The following is a 21,194-nucleotide window of genomic DNA, read 5'->3' as shown; positions in this document are numbered from 1 at the left end:
CCTTTGTAATCAGCTGTTCTAGGCCTCCCTTAGTTTCTGGAAGTAGGGTAGTGTCATCAGCATACCAAAGATGATATTTCCTCCAATCTTAATTCCAGTGTTTGACTCTTTGAGTTCAGTCTCTCTCATGATCTCAGCATACAAGTAAAACAGGAAGCAGGAAATAATACAGTCTTGGTGCACTTTCTCTATTTTGAACCAGTCAGTGTCACCAAAGGGTGTACATACAACAGGTTCTTGGTTTGCATGGTACAAAATCATAATATAGATATTTCAAAATCTTTTTAAGGTGTGCTACCCAAATGTGAGCAATGGCTTGGTCACTATCTTTTAACTTTAGAAAAGTGTGTCTATTTTTTCTGGCCGATAGTAATGGCATATATCTAAAGCTGAATTTCTTCACGTTTGTCTTTTCAAAATGTTCATATTGCTGGCCACATTTACTGTGTGGGACTGCCATCTTATTTTATTCCCTGACTGATGTATGCTGGAGATGGGCATTTAGTTGGAAAAGTATACCAGATTGCTGAATTTTTGTGCTGAGAAACTATTTACCTGCTAGATTCACAAAACACACAGAATAACCAGTTGTGATAGCATTAGCTTGGATTATTTTATACAATTATTAGACATGTTTTATCAAGGAGTGTTTACCCATTGTCATTAATTTATTTTATTTATTTATTTTATTTATATATCACCCTCCCCGGGGGCTCAGGAAGGTTTACATAATAACATAAGAACAATACATGGAACAGTATTAATGTACTTCTACATATCTCAGTATACTAGGTACAGCATAGGGCCCTTGGCTTTATTGGAATATATATTTATATTTATATAAATATATTTATTTATATAAACACCATAAGTTTGCCACCTGTGGATTGGAACATTCTTGGAAGATTTTGAAGCTGGAGGGACTTTAGAGGGGTATAATGTAATAGAATCCACTTTCCAATTGAGCCATTTTCTGCAGGGAACCAATTTCTGTTGTCTGGAGACCAGCAGATCTCCAGCCACTTGGAGTTTAGGTAACTGAGAAAGTGTCCCATCAGTGGTTGTGACTGGCAAATGCGCAAAAAAAGACAGACTGGCTATGAAGAAGTTTGAAGGAGAAACATCTTTAATTCTGGTTAATACACAATGCCAAAACGTGGACTGGTTAAATGACATTTTTCACAGTTTTCCTCAGTGGCTTTATTGAATAATATTGAAACATACATGCAACTTAAGAGTTTGGCAAGAAATCAGACTAGTGGACTCGCAAAGCCAGGATCCTGGTTGCCCAGTGATCAATAGAAGAGTTGGGTTTTATACCCTGCTTCTCACTACCCAAAAGAGTCTCAAAATAGATTGCAATTGCCTTCCTTTCCTCTCCCCACAACAGACACCCTGCGAGATAGATGAGGGAACTCTGACAGAACTTGTCTGTGAGAACAGCTCTAACAGGCCTGTGACTAGCCCAAGGTCACCCAGCCGGCTGCATGCGGAGCAGGAGGGGGAATCAAACTCGGCTGGCCAGAGGCCCCCGCTCTGACCTACTACACGAAGCCGGGCACGGGAGCAATGCCAGCAAGAGAGCGTCAACAACCCTCGACGACGCGGAGGCAAGAGGCGCCTTCCGCAGCGGGAGGGCCTTGGGGGCGGAGGGGGAGGCTCGCTCGCCAGACGCCCGTTCCCTCCAGCCGCGCCTTGAAGGAGAAGGAGGGAAGGGCGCCCGCCGCCTGGGCCCTGCTCTTCCCGCCATTGGCTGGGGCCGGGGGAGTGGCGGGGCGGCTGGTTCCAGGCCCGGGAAGTTGCTTCCTGTGGCGGCTCCGCGGCGCGATGTTGCCCAGCCTCGGGTGCCGCCTCTGCTCGCCCTTTCGGGGCCCGGCGTCGGCTGTGGCGGCTCTCACGCGAGCTTTCCACGGCGACCGGGTGGCCACTGTAGGCTCGCAGCCCGACGCCACCTCCTCGCTTTATCAGGTAGGCCGAGGAGGCGGGGCCGCGCTGCTTGCTCTCCAAGATGGGGCTTAGGCGGAGCTCAGCCGCCTAGTTGGGGCGCGGAATCCGTTCGCCTACTGAGCTCCGTTTTGCCTCCCAGGAAGGGGGGGGGGTGTCTTTCTGGCGGCTGAAGGAGCTTTCTGCTTGCAACGCTTTGCTCTGCTTTCGTTTCCACGGCCATTTGCAGTGCGATCCAAAGCAGGTGTTCTCTGGAAGAAATCCTGTTGGCTTTACCCCCTCCTAAGAGATTGCAGGCCTACTTGTTCAGAATTCCTGGGTCTTTTGTAGTAAGGGCAGGACAGGCAGAAATTCAGCAGGCGAGACTTTCCACCTGAATGGAATTGCACAAGGTGGGGAGAGCCTCGGCTGAATGATTGCTCATAGCCATAGGATGGTGTTGGCAGACTATTAGGGTTTTGGAACCAATCTAGAGTCCAGTGGCACCTTTAAGATCAACAAAGTTTTATTCAAGGTGTGAGCTTTCGTGTATAATGGAATGGAAGTAATCAGTTCATACTTATAGGCAAGTGTGTGAGGGTACAGCATACCGTTGTTGTTTCAGTTTGTTTAGGGAATCTTCATTGAAACTTGATTTTTTTGCTCAGGACTCTTGTACTAATTTTGCATACTGAGTGAACAGTGCTGGACTGATCCAACAATTAAATTCTTCTTCAGATTTCTTTTCTTCTTTCAGGAACACGACAAACTACTCCAGGGATTTTCATAACAATTACTCAGAATTTACTCTCCCTTGATCCCCTTGTCCAACTGATACACCTGTCTGCTATGGAATACCTATCTACGACCTTTTGCCATGCTGATGGTAGCCTTGGACACTCAGAGCCTTATTGCTCATTCCCCCAACCCACCAGCAAGTGTCTTTGATGTAAAGTTTCTGTTTTATTTAAAATTAAAGATGGTGCTCGAGGGCATTGCGTTTATTACATAAGTCACTGAAATGCCTTCCATTCGGTTACCAGTGGTCAGTTCATTTAGTATGACACACTGTTAGAACTGTGATTCTTTGTTCTTTGGTTAGTTAGATACATTCAGATAAATGTTAGTCACATAACTTGCTCTGGATGCAATGGCCCTCTATAAGAACTGCAACTCAGAATGCATGAAGTAAATGGGAAAGTGTTCTTCTTTATTTATTATTTTATTTACTACTTGAATTTATATACCGCCGTTCCCGTTCGGGCTCACGGCGGTGTACACAATAAAAGACTAAAAATACAACAAAACCCCTTAAATACTGCGATTACATTGTTAAAATTATTAAACTAAAAGATAGCAGCACTCCCGTCGACCAGCCAGGCTATGTTGTTCTAGTGTACTGATAAGCATTTCTTGAGTCCCAGCAGAAACTGAGACTGACTCTCCTGTGTGAATTTAATTTATTTGCAGAAAAGAGGTGAATTATAAAGCATAAGCATTGTATAATTTCATTATCCCAACAGGAACTGCAATCCGCTGGCCAAGTTAGCACTGCCCTGGACGACTGAATTTTCGCGTGTTCATAAACAAAATGCTTGCTTTATTCCTTTCAGAGAGTCCTTGTACACATATAAGACTTTTAATATGATATTATAAAAACATAAGAGAAGCCATGTTAGATCAGTCCAACCCCAACCCCACCCCCACCCCACACACACTTGTTCTCCTGTTTTGCTCTCATTGCCAACCTCCCTTCCTCCACCTCCTGTGGGAAAAATTCCCAAGCACTTCCTTCTTCTATATGCGGTGTGGCTCTTTCCCCGCTCCCCCACCTCCTCTGAAGTAATGCAAATTAAAAGACAGCTTGGGAAACATGCCTGCTTGTACCTGTGCCACTTCAGGCAAGCATCCTTTTTTGTCAGTTTCCTCCCCCCTTCCCCCCACATATAGTGTGTGATATTATTTAAAAAAAAACCAGTAATTACATCAGGCTGCACCTATGTTGTAAAACAGAAGCTTTTTTTTTTTTAACTTGGGGACAGGTTTTTTTTTGGGGGTGGGGGTGGGGGCTGCTGAATGCAATTAACCATCTTCCTTGCCTCCCTGCCTGAAACTGACTAGGCCTTCCTTTCTTTTCATGAAATTGACCAAGTGTTCTGTTGAACATTCAGTCTTGCTGGAGGGGGAGAAGAGAAGGCTGTGTGTATGTGTTGTACCTGTGATACTTTGAAACTATGTTGTAAAGTACTGCTGTTCAATTTTTTTAAAAAATACAGCAGGGCGTGGAGGAGAGTGGGCAGAGACACAGCATGGGTCAGATCTCATCATCATTTTGAGGTGGGAAACAGTGGAGGAAGCTAATGCAACTTTTGAGCTTCCACTTTAGGTTACTGCAGATTCCCTCCCAGGGGAGGGGGGAATCACATTTTCTCAAAACATGTGGCAAACAGGGAGCGCATTTGGTGCTGTGCATGAATTAGAAAATTTTAGTGTGGCAGTAATGAAATTCCATGGAGTTTTATGAGTGCAAAGATTTTAGTCACTGTGAAAAAGGGCTGAGGCCTGGAAAGCTCATTGGCTGTGATAGTGGGAATTGAAAAGTTCAGGGAGAAGACCTGGTTCAGCTGCCTCCCCCCCCCCATCCTGAAACTGGCCCTCCTTTAAAACTGGCCAGGGCTCTACAGGCCCTCATTGTGTGGGCTGCTTTTGGGGGAAAGGGTATGAAACTGCTGTAGAAGTTTGAAGTTCAGAGGTCAAAACTGCTAGGTGCCTTCTGCTGTTCTTTACAGACAGAATACATCTGATATGACAGTCAATGAGCAAGATGGCCCTCTTTGTCAGCGGTTACACAGATTCCGCTATTGTTGTGAAGGGCACAAAGTGTACACAGTGTTTTACTATCAATAAAACGTAGTTCCTTCCAAAAGATGCTTTCGTTCCAGGAAGAAAATACATTATGACCAGATACTGTGCAAACTCAAAAAGGCGCAAGGCAAATGATGAATGTTGCCTTTCTTGACATCCATTGTTTGTCTTGGTCGACAAATTTAATAAGCCAGGGTGGAAGGTTATTACAAAGCGGGATACAGAAATGCAGTTTAGTAAGACAGCAAGCGTGAGTTGATTTTACAGACTTTAAGAGCATAGCCAAGATTACAAGCTCAAAGTAATCTTCAGTTTTCAGTTTTTCCCTCCATGTGTTAATAATTACACATTTCCCACGAGTCTTAACTTTTCCGGTCCTTTTTGTTATGACCGTTAAACAAATACACTATAGATTCTTATAGTGTTTTCTTAATTTGTACCTCTGTAATGTCAAGATAGTCTTTGTTTTAGGAATTTGATGCTCAGTAGAAATGTAGGCCTCAAAGAGCCTCTTGTGGCGCAGAGTGGTAAGGCAGCCGTCTGAAAGCTTTGCCCATGAGGCTGGGAGTTCAATCCCAGCAGCCGGCTCAAGGTTGACTCAGCCTTCCATCCTTCCGAGGTCGGTAAAATGAGGACCCAGCTTGCTTGCTGGGGGGTAAACGGTAATGACTGGGGAAGGCACTGGCAAACCACCCCGTATTGAGTCTCCCATGAAAACGCTGGAGGGCGTCACCCCAAGGGTCAGACATGACTCGGTGCTTGCACAGGGGATACCTTTACCTTTTACCTTAGAAATGTAGGCAGCAGTTCAGAGCAACACATTCCTAGTTCCACACATTCCATGGGAGCCAAATGTTTCTTGCATTGCAGCATCGAAAGACTTGTTGGTAATCACTCTGGAAACTGGAGTGACTTTAGCATTGGTCAGGGGACTGAGAGAGAACAAACTAAAGCTGAATTTAGTTAAGGCCAAGGCTTTAGAAGGGGTTTCGCTTCCTACCATCGATGGTGTGAAGCTTTTGCTGAAAGCTTCTGTTAAGAATTTTGGAGCCTTGCTGGATCCTGGCCTTCACTTGGAGAAACTGATATGTCTGTGACAAGGAAATGAATACTAGGTTTAATGATGAAGCCATTGGCCAAAGCACAAACAAGAACAAATAACATCTATATATCCGTCAGCATACAGAAAAAATATATTCACACTTTTAATGTAACACGTTAGAAGACTAGTCTGTGACAAGGGGGGGGGGCACACACGAAAGCTGTTTCCAGCTGCCTGTGGTTAAGAAGTTGGCTCCCTAGTTACATGTGTTCAATCTGAGCATGTGGATCCATGTTTCACTAACCCTAAGGCTGGATCATCGTAATGTGTTCTACAAGATGATCTGGAAGCTACAGCGTGTGCAAACTGCAGGAGCGTATTATCTGAGGCTAATTAGTTTTCAAATTGAATTCAGAGTGGTGATGCCTTTAAGGCCCTTTATGACCTGGGGCCCACATACTTAAAGGATTGTATCTCCCTGCATGTTCCCAAGTGGCAGCTTTGATATTCTCATTGGGATCTACAGTTGCTTTCAGTACTGTTGGAAGTAGAAAGTATCCCCCTGCTTCCTGCTTAAAGCTTCTTGCTTTGTCTGTTTACTGATTGGAGGGATGGAGAAAAAAGCCTCCTCCAGCCCAGCCCCATCAGCAGTTCTGTGGCAGCAAGAGGCTTTAAGATTGTTTTGAGGTCTGGCTCCTTTTGGAAGAAGAAGAAAAAGAGTTGGTTCTTGTATACCGCTTTTCTCTATCTGAAGGGCTTACAATCACCTTTCCTTTCCCCACCCTGTGAAGTAGGTGAGGCTGAGAGAGCCCTGATATTACTGCTCTGCCAGAATAGCTTTATCAGTTCTGTGATAAGCCCAAGGTCACCCAGCTGCCCTCATGTGGGGAAGCGGGAATCAAACCCAGCTCACCAGATTAGAAGTTTGCACTCCTAACCACTACACCAAGCTACACACACACACACATGCATTACTGATACTAATTTGTGATATAATGGAACCCAGGATTGAGACCCCCTCCTGTTTCCTCATGACTTGTAGTGCTGCCCTTCCAGCAGTTCACTAAGAACATGTTTTCTCCTTATCCCCTCCACAATCCCTTCCACAATGATGAGAGGTAGGATCTTTACTTATCCTCAAGTCTGAGCATGTGCTTTCATTGTTCATCTTTTTTCATTGGTGGGACTGACAGAAGTTTAAATCTCTTATTCTGCTTGCATTTTTCTTTCAGTAATACTATTTTAACTACAGGAAAAGCCCATTTGCACTCAGGAATACAACAGATGCTAGCATGCCTGCCTGCACTATGGCCTTCCTGGATGCTAGCCCTCCTTCCCCCGCTTAATCTTGAGATGCAACGTGGTGTAGTGGTTAAAGAGTGGCAGACCGTAATCTTGAGAACTGGGTTTGAATCCCATCTCCTCCATGTTTAGCCAGCAGGGTTGCTAAGTGTGGGTCCGGAGATCTTTAGGAGAAAACAGCTGCTTTGTTGGGTGATCAGCCTCTTCCCCCTCCTCCCTAGTGGTAGGGTAGCCCCCCCATGGGGGCTGGGCTGCCGGGGCCAGCTCTGCATCTGCAGTACTGCAGAACACAGCCAGCTGGCCTCTCCCGCTCTGTGGCAGGCAAGAGGCCTATGAGTGTGGCAGTCCAGTCATGGGAGCTGGGCTGCCAGGACTAGTGTTGCACCTGCACCACCATGAAGCGTGCCCAGCCGTCCCCCTCCACTCCCTGGTAGGTAAGACACCTTGGAGCATGGCCAGCCTCCCCCAACCCTGACTTACCATCTGCTGGCTCTTTGTTTTCCCGAGTGCCCGAAGCGGCATGGAGGAGAAGGACAGGGGTGGGGAAGACCCACTATTGTCCCTCAGTGAGGAAGTCCCCATTCCGTCTGGAGTGCATATCCCCCACTGAGGGTCAATCAGGGCAAGTTTTACCTGGTACATCGTTCACATTAAAACTGGGTATTATCATGGCTCACAATATGTACCTTATAACAAAACTTTAAGATATCATTTCAGGGTAAGTAGCTTTAAGTATGGATAGTAGCTAGACAAGTATGAATAATTGAGGCAGGTGGTGATTCAGGGTTGTTCTCGTGTGTGCGCCTTCATCTTTTTCTTTTTCTTTCCTCTTTTGCCTTTCTGAGACTAAATGGATAATTTGAGATATAGTTTTAGGCTACAAGGCTTCATTATCGTGAGTTATTTTAATATCAAGGGGCATGTTAACCTGGATTAGTTTTATGGGAAATACAGAACCATCAACGCTAGTGTTGATCTCCAATTAGAGCAGGTTTAATTTTTCTAATTAAAATGTGTCCTGGGATACATTCCAGAGTATTCCTTCCTTTGGATACATGGAGGGGCTTCCCAGTTTTCTCCTGACAATAGTTCCTTATTGTACATCAGAAATTTCTTTTGCAAACCTCTTGTGTATTGAAAACCATTTGTTAAGGAGTGCGCTGGGCTGTTTTTGAGAAAGAAGAGTCAGAAATCCTTCTGCACATCAGCAGCATACCACAAGAATCTGTAGACTATTGGATATGTAATTTTATAAATTGAAATGCTTGGACATTGTTATTATTATATTTGGAAATTGATAGACGGTACAAATGTGTCTATTTAAATGTATTAATAAGTGTCTTAGTTTACTTATCAGTACCTAACTTGGAGTGACACGGTTTGGAAAAGGCTAATAAAGGTGGTTGTTACTGTTTCTCTTTTCTTTATTAATTAATTATATTTCCAGTAAATATTATGTCTAGGGTAAAAGCTATATAATAAAATTGAATCATTCTCCTGCTTACTTTCATTCTCCAACTAGGAAAATTATGAGCGAATGAAAACACTAGTGACAGAACTCCAGAGGCAAGCAGAAAAAATCCGACTGGGTATGTCCTGTATTTCTCTTATTAGATCATCCTGCATAGCAGCTTGATTGTGGCAACACGGCAGTGCTTGAAGACATAAATGAAAAAAAAAACTATCACTTTACTAGTTAGCATTTATCTTGTGTCAGTGATGCTAAGCCCTTGCTTAGATGGCGCCCATGCTGCATTAATCAAACATGGGCTGCATTCACATGATAAGGATTCTCTGTTTTGCATTCATTGCCACTTTGAATACAGAGACATGCACTTTGGCAAGGCAGCTTCTGTACAAGAGTTATGTGATCACTTTCTTTGTTTCCCTTAATCCCCCCCCACTATGCCAGAAGAGTGCATAAAATAAAATAATCATAATTGATATAGTTTTGTAGTCCTATAGCAATAACGGGGGGGGGGGGGAAGCTCTCAAATAACAAACAAACCCACCACTCTGAAGTCTGAGATGCTGCATGGATCTGAATTATTTATTTATTTTTAATTATTATGTTTGTCTATAATATGCCCTCCACTGAGTTTTCTTCAACATCCATAGTGGTTTGGAATAGGAAGGTGATTTCTCAACGTGAAGAAACAGGAGACAGGAAAAGCATTTGGGTTGCAGATTATTGGGGAGCTGCTGATGGAAGTGAAAAGGAATTCTATATGTATATTATTTATTTATTCATTTAATGTTTATGCCAGCCCATAGCAGCCTACAGCCGGTGTAAAATACAATAAAAACAAGAAGCATAACCATAAGAAACCCTTCCCACCCACAGGGCCGGATTTACATGAAAAGAGGCCCTAGGCCAGTGGTCCCCAACCTTTTTATCACCGGGGACCACTCAATGCCGGGGACCACTCACCGGGGACCACTCAACACCTTTTACTGAGGCCCGGTGGGGGGGTAGTTTACTCCTCTACTCTCAACCACTGCCCTAGTGCTCTCTGATCGCTATGGTAATGTTTAAACATCCCTTCAAAATAAGATACAGACATGCCACAACAATGAAGTATGTTGTAAAGGGCTGGGGGGGATGAAGTAAAGGGCCGGGGGGGGGGGAGAAGGCGTCCTTCAGGGCCCACCTCCAATTAGTCGAAGGACCACATGTGGTCCGTGGCCCACAGGTTTCGGGATCGCTACCCTAGGCTATTCCACTTATGTGGCCCTTTCACCTCCCATTTTTAAGTTCGTAAATTACATGAGAGATAATACATCATTACTGTGATATATATCAGTATGTTAAATGAAACATGTTGTGATTGGTACTAACCTTTATAAAAAATGTGGAATATAGGCCCCTCTTGATCTTGAGGCCCTAGGCTTGAAGCCTAGTTAGCCTATAGGAAAATCTGGCCCTGCCCACCCACCATAACCAAACCACCCCAGTTTCAAATAACGTCCATGCCAAGCCATTAACAATTGTCATATGGCCCCAGGAAGATATAAAGCACCAGCTCCAGAGAGTGCAGGAGGTGGGGCCAGATCTTCCATAACCTGACCTCAACCAAATGTCTGGCTGAAGAGCTCTACGTTGCAGACCCTGCAGAACTGTAAAAGTTCTGTTAGGGCCCTCAGCTCTCCTGGGAGCTCATTCCACCAGGCAGGGGCCAGGACTGAGAAGGCCCTGGCCCTGGCTGAGGCCAGACATACCTAACAAGGGCTGGGGACCTCCCACCTATTCATACCTGCAAAGTGCAGGGCCCTGTGGGGGGCATAGGGGATTAGACAGTTCCTCAAATACATTGGGCCCAGACTGTGAATGGCCTTGAAGGTCAAAACCAGAACCTTGAACTTGATCCAAGATTCACCTGAAAACTAATGCTGCTGCCTTAACATCCTGCTGGATGTGGGCCCTTTTAATCACCCTGCCCAGAAATGCTAAATGAAAGACTGTGTAGTAACTGGGGATGGAATCATGGGGATCCAGAGATGATTTTTTCAGCAACGGGCAAACCACCACCTCCTTGAGTCTCTCCAAGAACTGAAATAAGGAGCAGTTGATAATCTCCCAGAGAGGGCCTCCTATCCTCTGGTCCTCTGATATGAGGACCAAAAAGGACAGGGATCAAGGGGGCAAGTGGTTGCCCTCACTGAACCTACCAACTTCTCCACTTTGGTTAAAGAAAGCAGGCTGAAGCCATCAAACAAGTCCCCCCGAGGTGACCAAAGGGTCTCCAGCTCCCTTTCTGTATCAACCGTGAGTGGAAGGTCTCAGTGGAGTGACACGACTTTATCTGTGAAATAGCTCTTCAAAGTCATGCAAAGAAGTTCCAATTGTCTATCTTTTTGTCACCCTCCTTCAAAGGCAGTAAGAGACCGAACTACCCTAAATAATTGAGTGGGGCGTGAGTTCACGGACTCAGTAGAAACTGCATAAAATTCCCGTTTAGCATCTCATATGCCCTCATAAGCGTGTGATAAAATGTTCTCTTAACTTCATTGCAAGATTTCCTCCACATTTGCTCTAGCCATCTCACTGCCCTCTTCCTCTCACAAAGTTCATTGGAATACGAAAGAGCTAGCTTGCAGTGAGGGTGGACATCAGAGAGTGATGTCATCAGTGGTGGTGAGAAGACAGACCTGCCAGTCTTCCACCAATGGTGGAATGGTGGAATAAAGTCGGAGAGGGCAATTCCAGGTCTAACAGCTTGAGATCTCAGCCAGCTTAGTAAGTTTCACATCCCCCATAACAGAATGAATCCCCGTGAGAATCATTTCACTACAGAGCAGATAGCATGAAACATATCACAACCCAAATTTCACACAGAAACTATGAAGATGAGGAAGTAACGTCAAGCGGGAAATGGATACTGGCAGCAAGGAGATGGATTTTCTCCTGGTAGTTCCTCCACTGTAGTCCATAATAGTGTGACAAATTGAATTCAGTTAAGATGATGCTTCTAAAAGTAAATATTTCCTGTAATTGTTTATAAAAGAAAATGAGATTTTTTACTCAGCTGCTTGTATATGTAGACTAATCAAGCCTTTGCATTATAGGTGGTGGAGAGAATGCCCGGAAACTTCACACATCAAGAGGAAAATTGTTACCTAGAGAGAGAATTGACAGACTTATAGATCCTGGGTGGGTATTTTCATTTTCAGTATTAGTATTTTAACCCACTAGAAGTAGATGTTAATAAAATTCTTTGCTACCTTGCTTTCATGGGAAGGCGGTATATAAATTAAATAAATGAATAATAGAATGTATTGGGGAATAATATTTCAAATTATAAAAATCCCTGGGGGGAAGTGATGCCACTGTTGTTAGTCAGTTTTCTGAATGCTACACTGCCTGACCTGAACTAAAGTTGCAGCTGAAAAGAAGGAAGAAGGAAGAAGATCTTATCTGTTGCTTTTCTCTACCAGAAGGAGTCTCAAAGCGCCTCCCCTTTTCTCTCCCAACAATAGACATCCTGTGAGGTGGGTGAGGCTGAGAGAACCCTGATATCACTGCTCAGTTGGAACAGCTTTATCAGTGCTGTGGTGAGCCCAAGGTCGCCCAGCTGGCTGCATGTGGGGGAATGCAGAATTGCACCTGGCATGCCAGATTAGAAGTCTGCACTCCTAACCACTACACCAAACTGGCTGTAATATGTGCAAAAAATAAAAAAGAAAGAGAAAAAAAGAAAGGAAAGGAAAAGGGTTGACCTGAAGAGTTAAAGAACAAATCGACTTCAAACAAAAAATCTCAAATATTTTCTTCTTGATGGAAATACAGATGGGTTAGAGCAAAGCATTGGGAGAAGGGCTTAAAATTGTGATCTGAACAGCAGTCTAATTACAGCCCATCACACTTGGCCATGGGAGGTACTATTGTTAGGCTTATAGCAGATCTTTATAACTTTATGCTAAAAAGCCTGAGGATCCTTCAGGAACTCTTTGACCCAGGCAATGGAAATAAAAGAAGTCTTGCAAAATACTGCAACGGTTGCTGAACATGCAATAGAATTAGCATTACTGTTGTAGGAAGTAAGAGAGTTCTGGAACAAATGGAAGAAAGAGAAGAAGAAAAATTGTACAAAAGATAAAACAGCAGCCTTTGAAAGCCAGTCCCAAATAAATAGTTTATCATTCTATGGAGTCCTAGAGAAGACAGAAGAATCTGATCCTGTGCTGTTCTTTCAAGGAGGCTGGCTCAAATAATACACCAGGAGGGGGGATAAGCAATAGAGAGAGCTTTCAACATGGGTCCCTTTCTAGAACAATCTGCTAGTCAGTTGCGAGAACTTACAGCCAATTTCTTCCATCACAGGAAGAAAGAATGAATATTATATGAAGCAAGGGAAATAGGGTTGCTTCCATTCCAAGGTGTTCAAGTACTCATTTTCCAGGATATTTTGGCAGCTAATTTGTCCAGAAAACAGCAGTTTAATCCTATAACAGCCATCTGTGCACACCTAACATACAATACAGGTGGAGTTTCCTGTTGAAGCGCCTGTTGAGTTATAAAGGCTCAATATTATATGAATGTAGTATTCAGCAAGGAATTTTACCTCTGTAAGCCCTACAGATTTGTGTACCTACTGAAGTAAACAGAGTCATAGAAACAAGAAATAGCATATAGGAAATGCCATCTTCATGGAAGAAACTATTCCAGGAGGTGCAACCCAAAGTTCAGAATTAACTTTACATGTTATGGAGATTCTCAGTATGGCATACGGGAAATGTGTTACTGTTTTCCCTAAGAAATTATATGTAAAATTAGTCTGAACAAACTGATATGAAACAAAACTGGCTGATTTTCCTTCACTATAATTCTTATTAATAAATTATGCAGGAAATGAGTTCCTCTTGAAATGCAGTTTTTTATCACAAGGCAAATGAGGGTTTAATAGAATATAAATACTCCAAGTGATACAGTCATCATTTAAGAATCATTACTGCAAAACATCAAACAAAGCTTTTCTAACCATATTCATGAGATCCTGATGGAACAGTAATTATTTTAAAATATTAAGACCAAGAAACCCAAACAGCACATTTATATTTTGCTCAAAGAGTATTTTTGTTAATATCTTCAGTGAGATCTTCATTAGCGTTAGTGGACTCCCCATTTTTTTCCTCAGTATGCCACGTGGGAACTGTGTTCCCAAGGAAGCAGATACTCTTTTAAAAGTGTATCTCAGATCTGATCACTACAGCAGCAAGCAACTGAATAAAATGCAATGAAGAAAAGCCTAGATAATGCCACCAACAGAATTTCATTTAAACTTTTCTTGAGATATGCAAGAAATTTGGATATTTTTAAAGAAGGTATTAATTGGAGGAAACTTTAACTGCACTCCAGATGAAGGATTGGATATATCTAAGCCTAAATTTAAGAGAGCAAAGAAGTAATCTTTAGCAGATCTACTACTTAGTAGGTCCAGAGCCAGCGTGGTGGTGTAGTTAAAATGGGGTGGACTCAAGTCTGGAGAACTGGATTTGATTCCTCAGTCCTCTACGTGCAGCCAGCTAGGTGATCGTGGACTAGACACAGTTATCTTAAAGCTGTTCTTGCAAAGGAGTTCTCTTAGAGCTCTCTCAGTCCCACCTAACTCATGTTGTCTGTTGTGGGGAGAGGAAGGGGAAATGTTATAAGCACCTTTGAGACTCCTGGTAATGAAAAGTGGGGTATAAAAAAACAGCTCTTCTTTTTCTACCCAGAATTGAATCTCATTTTTTTCCAGTAGGACTTAATCCCATGAAAGTATTTTTAGAATTGCAGCCTAATCTAAAATATTATGAATTAATCTGAATGAGGACAGCTTTAAATCAACCTTTTAGCAGATTTGATCTTCAAGCTACATGGAGTCAGTTTCATCTATGGATAGGGATTACACACATTACTCATTAGTTCATACAGTCTGTGCCAGAATAGATTTGTTTATATCATTATTTACTTTAATGACTGAAATTCATCCTAAGGACATAGATCATAAAGTGTGGTAAGATCATGCCTTGGGCATCTTGTTTATTAGCAGATAAGGAAAAAGACAAGAGCAGGTAAATTGATTTTGTTGAATAATTAAATTACAAGTGATGTATAAAAATAGGATATTTAAAATATAGCACTCATGGTAATGAGTGAAATTACATGGGATTCATCGTAAAACATCTATAGAGGAAAGGTGACTTCCTAGGCATTTAACAAAGGGAAAAAGAAGAAATAATTGGGAATATAAAGGAATTAGATAGTAACACCTGGGGATATCTAAGTGTAAATAAAGAATGCTTAAAATGCTTAGAAACATGGTATAAAATCCCAGCTCTTCTTCTTTGGACCTTTTGGGAACTAAAATATCCACATGATGAAGTCAAGAAACAGATTAACATTGCCATAACGGTACCCAGAGAAAAGCCATTGCAAGACAGGCCCAAAAGAGACAATAACAGGACACCACTAGTGGTAACATACAGCTGTCAACTCAAAACAGTCCAACACATTATCTGCAAATAACAATGGGGGACCTCAAAGTAGCTAGGTTACTGCCTAAAACAGGAGATTGCTGAGTTACAAGTTATTACAGCATTCAGGAAAATAGAACCCCCAGAGATATTGGTTTCTTATCTCACTATGCATGCTAATGTAATTCAGTTCTCACAGAAATTTTATTATGCTGTATATGCTAATTTCACAGGTGTTAAAAATGAATTTATCCCGTTTTAGCTATATTTACTGCTCAGTTGAGATGAGCCTCTTGTGGTGCAGGGTGGTAAGGCAGCCAACATGGTGTCTGAAGCTCTGACCATGAGGCTGGGAGTTTGCTCCCAGCAGCCAGCTCAAGGTTGACTCAGCCTTCCATCTTTCCGAGGTCGGTAAAATGAGTACCTAACTTGCTGGGGGGTAAAATGGTAATGACTGGGGAAGGGAATGGCAAACCATCCTGTACTGAGTCTGCCAAGAAAACGTTAGAGGGTGTCACTCCAAGGGTCAGACATGACTTGGTGCTTGCACAGGGGGATACCTTTACCTTTTACTGCTCAGTACTTATGCTTGTTGACTGTAATTATCCCTTCCTGGCAACATCCTCCCCACCCTCTACCTATATATACGGTAGATGCCTTCTTTTCAGTATACATGAAAAAGTATGTGTGCACATAAAAGCTTATACCCAGGATAAAATTTGGTTGATCATAACGGTGCCACTAGACTCAAACTTTGTTTTGCCTAAAACTCCTGTAATTTTGTTGAGAAGAGTGTATTAAGCTCCTTAAAAACAATTTGAGAAATTCTGAGTAGCCAAATATGCTGTAAATGGATCAGTGTCATACACAAATGTAGGAGATATAACATGGCATCCAGAATCCTCTCATATGCAAATAAATGCAAAATAGTAGAAAAATATTGGGAAACATACTCCCTCAGACTGTTTATGCACTGAGGTTTCATGCAAGGCTGCAGGCTGGAGTTTTAGTCGTGGCAGGTTGCCCCACCGCTTCCTGCACCCACATGGGGGGGCATTTGGCCTAGTACACCTCATCCGCCCCAAATTTTTTGCTCCTGCACGGGAGCTGGGGCAGTGAAGTTCCCAGTGCATAAACGGTCTCAGAGAGGCCTTGGAATATTAACAAACTAGCTTATAAAAACATTCCGTAAACAACAGTGCTGCATACAACCCTCCCTTGTGGCAGTTTCCACTTCCAGTCAGTTGGCAGATTTTGTTCATCTAGTCCTTGACTATTCTGCGTAATTCAAGGACACATCTAACCGTTTATGGATCTTCTTTTCTTTCCCTGTGCTTTTTCCTCAAAATGAAAAAAATCTTCACCTGCTGGTGGAAAACAATTAAAGTGAGCTAGAGATATTTAATATCTTTCAGATTGTAGCATAATTGCATGCAGGTTTGATGGAGAGTATGTGGAAAATAGGAAACTACAAGGATTATTGTTAGAACGATGAAAAATACATCAGTTCTGGCTGAAAGTGGCTTTACATATTAAGAAAATTATTAGGTATTGTTAGATCCAGATATGATATCACAGAATCATGGAGTTGGAAGGGGCCATACAGGCCATCTAGTCCAACCCCCTGCTCAAAGCAGGATCAGCCCTAAGCATCCTAAAGCAGTGGTCCCCAACCTTTTTATCACCGTGGACCACTCAACGCTGGGGACCACTCACCGGGGACCACTCAATGCCTTTTACTGAGGCCCGGTGGGAGAGGATAGTTTACTCCTCTACTCTCAACCACTGCCCTAGCACTCTCTGATCGCTATTGTAATGTTTAAACATCCCTTCAAAATAAGATACAGACACACCACAACAATGAAGTGTGTTGTAAAGGGCTGGGGGGGATGAAGTAAAGGGCTGGGGGGGGGAGAAGGCGTCCTTCGGGGCCCACCTCCAATTAGTCGAAGGACCATACGTGGTCCGCGGCCCACAGGTTGGGGATCGCTATCCTAAAGCATCCAAGAAAAGTGTGTATCCAACCTTTGCTTGAAGACTGCCGGTGAGGGGGAGCTCACCACCTCCTTAGGTGCTCCTATTCCACTGCTGAACTACTCTGACTTTGAAATTTTTTTCCTGATATCTAGCCTATATTGTTGTACTTGTAGATATAACTAGGGAGCTTTCAAAAATAAGATTAGAATTAAGATCCTTACTATTAATATATGCAAAACTTCTGGTACCCAGATTTTTTTTGGGGGGGGGGAATCAAAGGCAATCACACAAAAAGTAATATTAATCCTTGGTAAGATTTCAACAAAGCTAAAAAAAAAGTCAACAGTCATAATAGTCACAGCTTTTTCATTGGAAAAATCTATCACATAAGTGTCCATTGAAATAGAGTCTGTTTTAATATATTAATAGTGTTACTACACTTGAGGAAACTAGGAATGACAGTCCAAAACAACTATATTGGTACACTGCAATAGCATTTTTTTTTTAAGTTTCATTATTCATTTAACCCTTGATGTTATTCTCTATCTTAGCCAAAACTACTTTATGGACCATTGTATTAAAAATAAACTTTGATATGCTGTCATAATGTTATTTATATTTATTGCTTACTTTTAGCAATCTATAATTTTATTGCAAAACAATAAAATAGTTTTTAAAAAGTCTTCTTCCCTAAGGCACTGATTAGTGACAATCAGATTTCATGTGAATTAACTTCGCTGACATTTTTGACATTTTGTAGGTCTCCGTTCCTGGAATTCTCCCAGTTTGCAGGCTTCCAGCTATATGGCAGTGAAGAGGTCCCTGCAGGAGGCATTATTACAGGCATTGGACGTGTTTCAGGGTGAGAAGTGCTACTGGACATCTCTTGTCTCTTAATTCCATTTTTGACTTCCTTGTATTTTGGAAGTGTTGATAAAACTGTCAAGTGACTGTTTACAAAGAGAACAATAATGTATTCTCTTGTTCTTAAATCACACCGTTTGTTATACCAGAGTGTAATCCAGTATTTTATTTTGTTAGCTTCCAGTGTGCCGTTTGATAGTTGTAGGTTGGTGAAAGTAGGGGCCACTCATAAGGGGGAACCACACTTAGTTTTCCATCAGCAGAAGAGAACTTTCCTACTGCCCTGCTCCCAGAGTTCTCCATGGAATGCTGCTGGTGGAGATAAAAGACCCCTTGTGAAGGTGGCCTGCAGCAGAAAGCAGGGAGAACTGGTGGAAATTACCAGTTTAATCTGGCTTAATTCTATTTGTAAGTGGAATTCAGCATTTCTGATACTTCATACCACAATCTTAGGGTAGTCTTGAATTCATATGATCATTATCATTATCATTATTATTTTGATTTATTTCCTACCACTCTCGGCAAACCGGCTCGTGGCGGGTTACAATATCAAGCCCCAATAAAAACCCAATTGAAAACATTAATATAAAGAAGCACAAAATATAACATGGCGGTTTAACAACATCAACCCTTCCCACCAAACGCAACTACCAGCAGGGGCGGTGAGAGAGTACCATAGCTGATTGTCACCAAGCTGTTCGGAAGTGTGGTCATATCTGCTTCTTAAGGGGGGCCCCCTCAACTGGTCTTCTCTCTTCACTGGCTTCATCCGTAGACCTGGTGGAAGAGCTCTGTCTTACAGGCCATTATAATAACAGTACAGTGATGGGTAATGATTCTGTTTATTTCAGCCAATAATTCTTTTATTTAAAACTTAGAATTGACAATAATTGTTTTTGTGATTAGGTCACAGTATGCTATAACTAGAACTCTTTTTGAAGACTCTGGGGGCGGGGGGTGAACCAGGTACGGAGGATTTAGCTACTCAGTTTTTATGCTATGGTTTCGCTGGGATTTTTTAAATTTTTAATTGCTTGGCTGCTTTAGTGATTTTATAAAATGGAAAGGCTGGATGTAAATAGCACAGCAATAATGTCATTAAATTGAAAATTATTTAGTTCTCACAGAATGGCTTCTTTTTCAGAGTGGAATGTTTGATTATTGCCAATGATGCCACTGTTAAAGGTGGAACGTACTATCCCATCACAGTGAAAAAACATTTACGGGCTCAAGAAATTGCAATGCAAAATCATCTCCCTTGTCTGTATCTTGGTATGTTTCATTACAATTGCTATTAATTGTTCATGGTCAAAGATTGGAAGCGTATTTTGAGGGAGATAGTGTCATGTGTCATCTGTTTTGACCTATGCATGCTTTGGTTGTGGAAGCATGATGCTTTTTATACAGTACACATGGCTTTTCCTGCTCCTTAAACATAAGGGTGAACTGAAGGTTCAGTTGGTGGATTTTTGCACATGTTTCCTACTACATCCTAATGAAGAAAGATAGTAGGGGAGGAGTCTTAAACATGAAATATTAATTCAAGCTATACATAAATTTGTTTTTAACTGGGGATGTTTTAATTGTTATAGTAAGCCACCTGAACCTAGATCAGGAGTAGTCAAACTGCGGCCCTCCAGATGTCCATGGACTACAATTCCCATGAGCCCCTGCCAGCATTCGCTGGCAGGGGCTCATGGGAATTGTAGTCCATGGACATCTGGAGGGCCGCAGTTTGACTACCCCTGACCTAGATGAACAGTGGGATATCAATGTTTTGAAAAATAAATGTCAATTTGTAGTGTTTTTGTTCTGTTACTAGATATGTTGTTAAATGGGGAGGGGATACATAGAAAGACTTCAAGCAGAGGCTCACATCTTTTCCTTCGTATGCTCCGTGGTTTCCTTTGCTTTTTGCTTCCTTTGCGGTATCACTGGCTTCAACAAAGGGCTGTAGATGAAGAGATGCGGTACCTCTCAGTAAGTGCTGCAGTTTGTGATGCAGTCATGAGAGCAGCACATTAAGGTACCTGAAGGAAGGAACAGAGCGAGGCTCTTTTCTCTTTTAGCGAAACTCTTTGGCTGGCTTTCTGTGATAAGTAATCATTAGATAATTATATCATTTTTTACTCTTTACTTTCCCTTAGTTGATTCTGGAGGTGCAAATTTACCTCGCCAAGCGGAAGTGTTTCCTGATCGTGATCATTTTGGTAGAATTTTCTATAACCAAGCGATTATGTCCTCAAAGAGTATTCCACAGGTAACTTGGACTAGAAATAAGATCGCTGAATATTGGGATATACATGTGTGTGCTTTTTGTAACTGTCTTCTTCCGTTCATGTGTGATATTGTCTTGATTTCTGATTAATTCCAAAGTGAACAGCTAGGCAGTAGTTCCTGATTTCTTGATTCTTTGAATTGTTTCTTAAGCCAATAAGGACTATTAATGGCTGCTTTCATTTCTAGCTTGACTAGTATGAATGATTCAGGGACACAGCTAATGGTTTGTGGATCCCCTTTATCTGAGCTCTTTCCTCAAATCATCAAAACACAGTTTCCAACATTTTGCATACATTTATTTAAAGGAATCCTGACAAAGAGTTCATAGGAAGATATTATTATTATATTGGATTTATTACCCGCTCTCTCTGGCAACGCATCGATAGAGATTTGGAATTACCAGAATAAAAGCCAGCCAGTGCTGTGCACAGGGAGCTTCTGTTGCAGATGGGCAGAACAGCTTTCCCCTGAGCTTGAGATCTAGAAAGAAAGAGGTATCCCTGATAATGATGCAATAAGTGCTATTAAAGAATACTTCAGTGACTTCTGTTTATAGATACATTTGGGTATCCGACACAGTCCCTTGCAGAATCTAATGTAAACCATTGTTCTCACTTCACCAATTCAAGATTGATTTATATAATTTTGTGGGTAAATAGCTAATGTTCCTTTCTATTGATATTCAATAATGAATGGAGGGAATGAGCATGATGGTGTTTAGCAAACTAAGATAAGTCTTCTGAGCCTTTAAACAGCTTGATGGTACAAACATCTACTTATGGTGCTTTGTATGTTTCTCCAGAAGACTTAATGGGCATAGTGCAGGCTTGTTCAGTTAATGGTGAAGCCTGGTTGACCTCCTATTTTATGAAATGCATTTGCTTTTAATAAGTAGCCACTGAGACTGCTGGGGTGGAAGGTGACATTGTTTTCCTTTTCTTCACTGCTGCCTGGAGCTTTCTTCATGTTGTAATGGTAATGCTAG

The 21,194-nt window shown here is 42.1% G+C and overlaps 1 protein-coding gene across 2 annotated transcripts in view; it reads left to right on the top strand.

Annotated features, from left to right (window-relative positions):
* The first annotated feature begins 1,484 nt into the window (after nt 1-1,484).
* The window catches only part of MCCC2 (methylcrotonyl-CoA carboxylase subunit 2), a 41,747-nt gene continuing 22,037 nt past the window's right edge, over nt 1,485-21,194 (top strand). Inside the window, exons 1-6 of one of the 2 annotated variants that reach the window (XM_077347442.1) lie at nt 1,485-1,610; nt 8,655-8,721; nt 11,699-11,783; nt 17,826-17,927; nt 19,074-19,201; nt 20,077-20,189. In XM_077347442.1, coding sequence (XP_077203557.1) covers nt 1,488-1,610; nt 8,655-8,721; nt 11,699-11,783; nt 17,826-17,927; nt 19,074-19,201; nt 20,077-20,189 — 618 coding nt within the window. In that variant the 5' untranslated portion in view covers nt 1,485-1,487. Of the gene's footprint in view, nt 1,611-1,683; nt 1,969-8,654; nt 8,722-11,698; nt 11,784-17,825; nt 17,928-19,073; nt 19,202-20,076; nt 20,190-21,194 lie in introns of those variants that run through there. The other variant, XM_077347441.1, reaches the window with a different exon arrangement.

This window comes from Paroedura picta, chromosome 7 (genome assembly GCF_049243985.1).
Source record: "Paroedura picta isolate Pp20150507F chromosome 7, Ppicta_v3.0, whole genome shotgun sequence".
Taxonomy (NCBI): Eukaryota; Metazoa; Chordata; class Lepidosauria; order Squamata; family Gekkonidae; genus Paroedura; species Paroedura picta.
The sequence above is the reverse complement of the archived record's forward strand: the minus strand, read 5'-3'. Positions and strand labels throughout refer to the sequence as shown.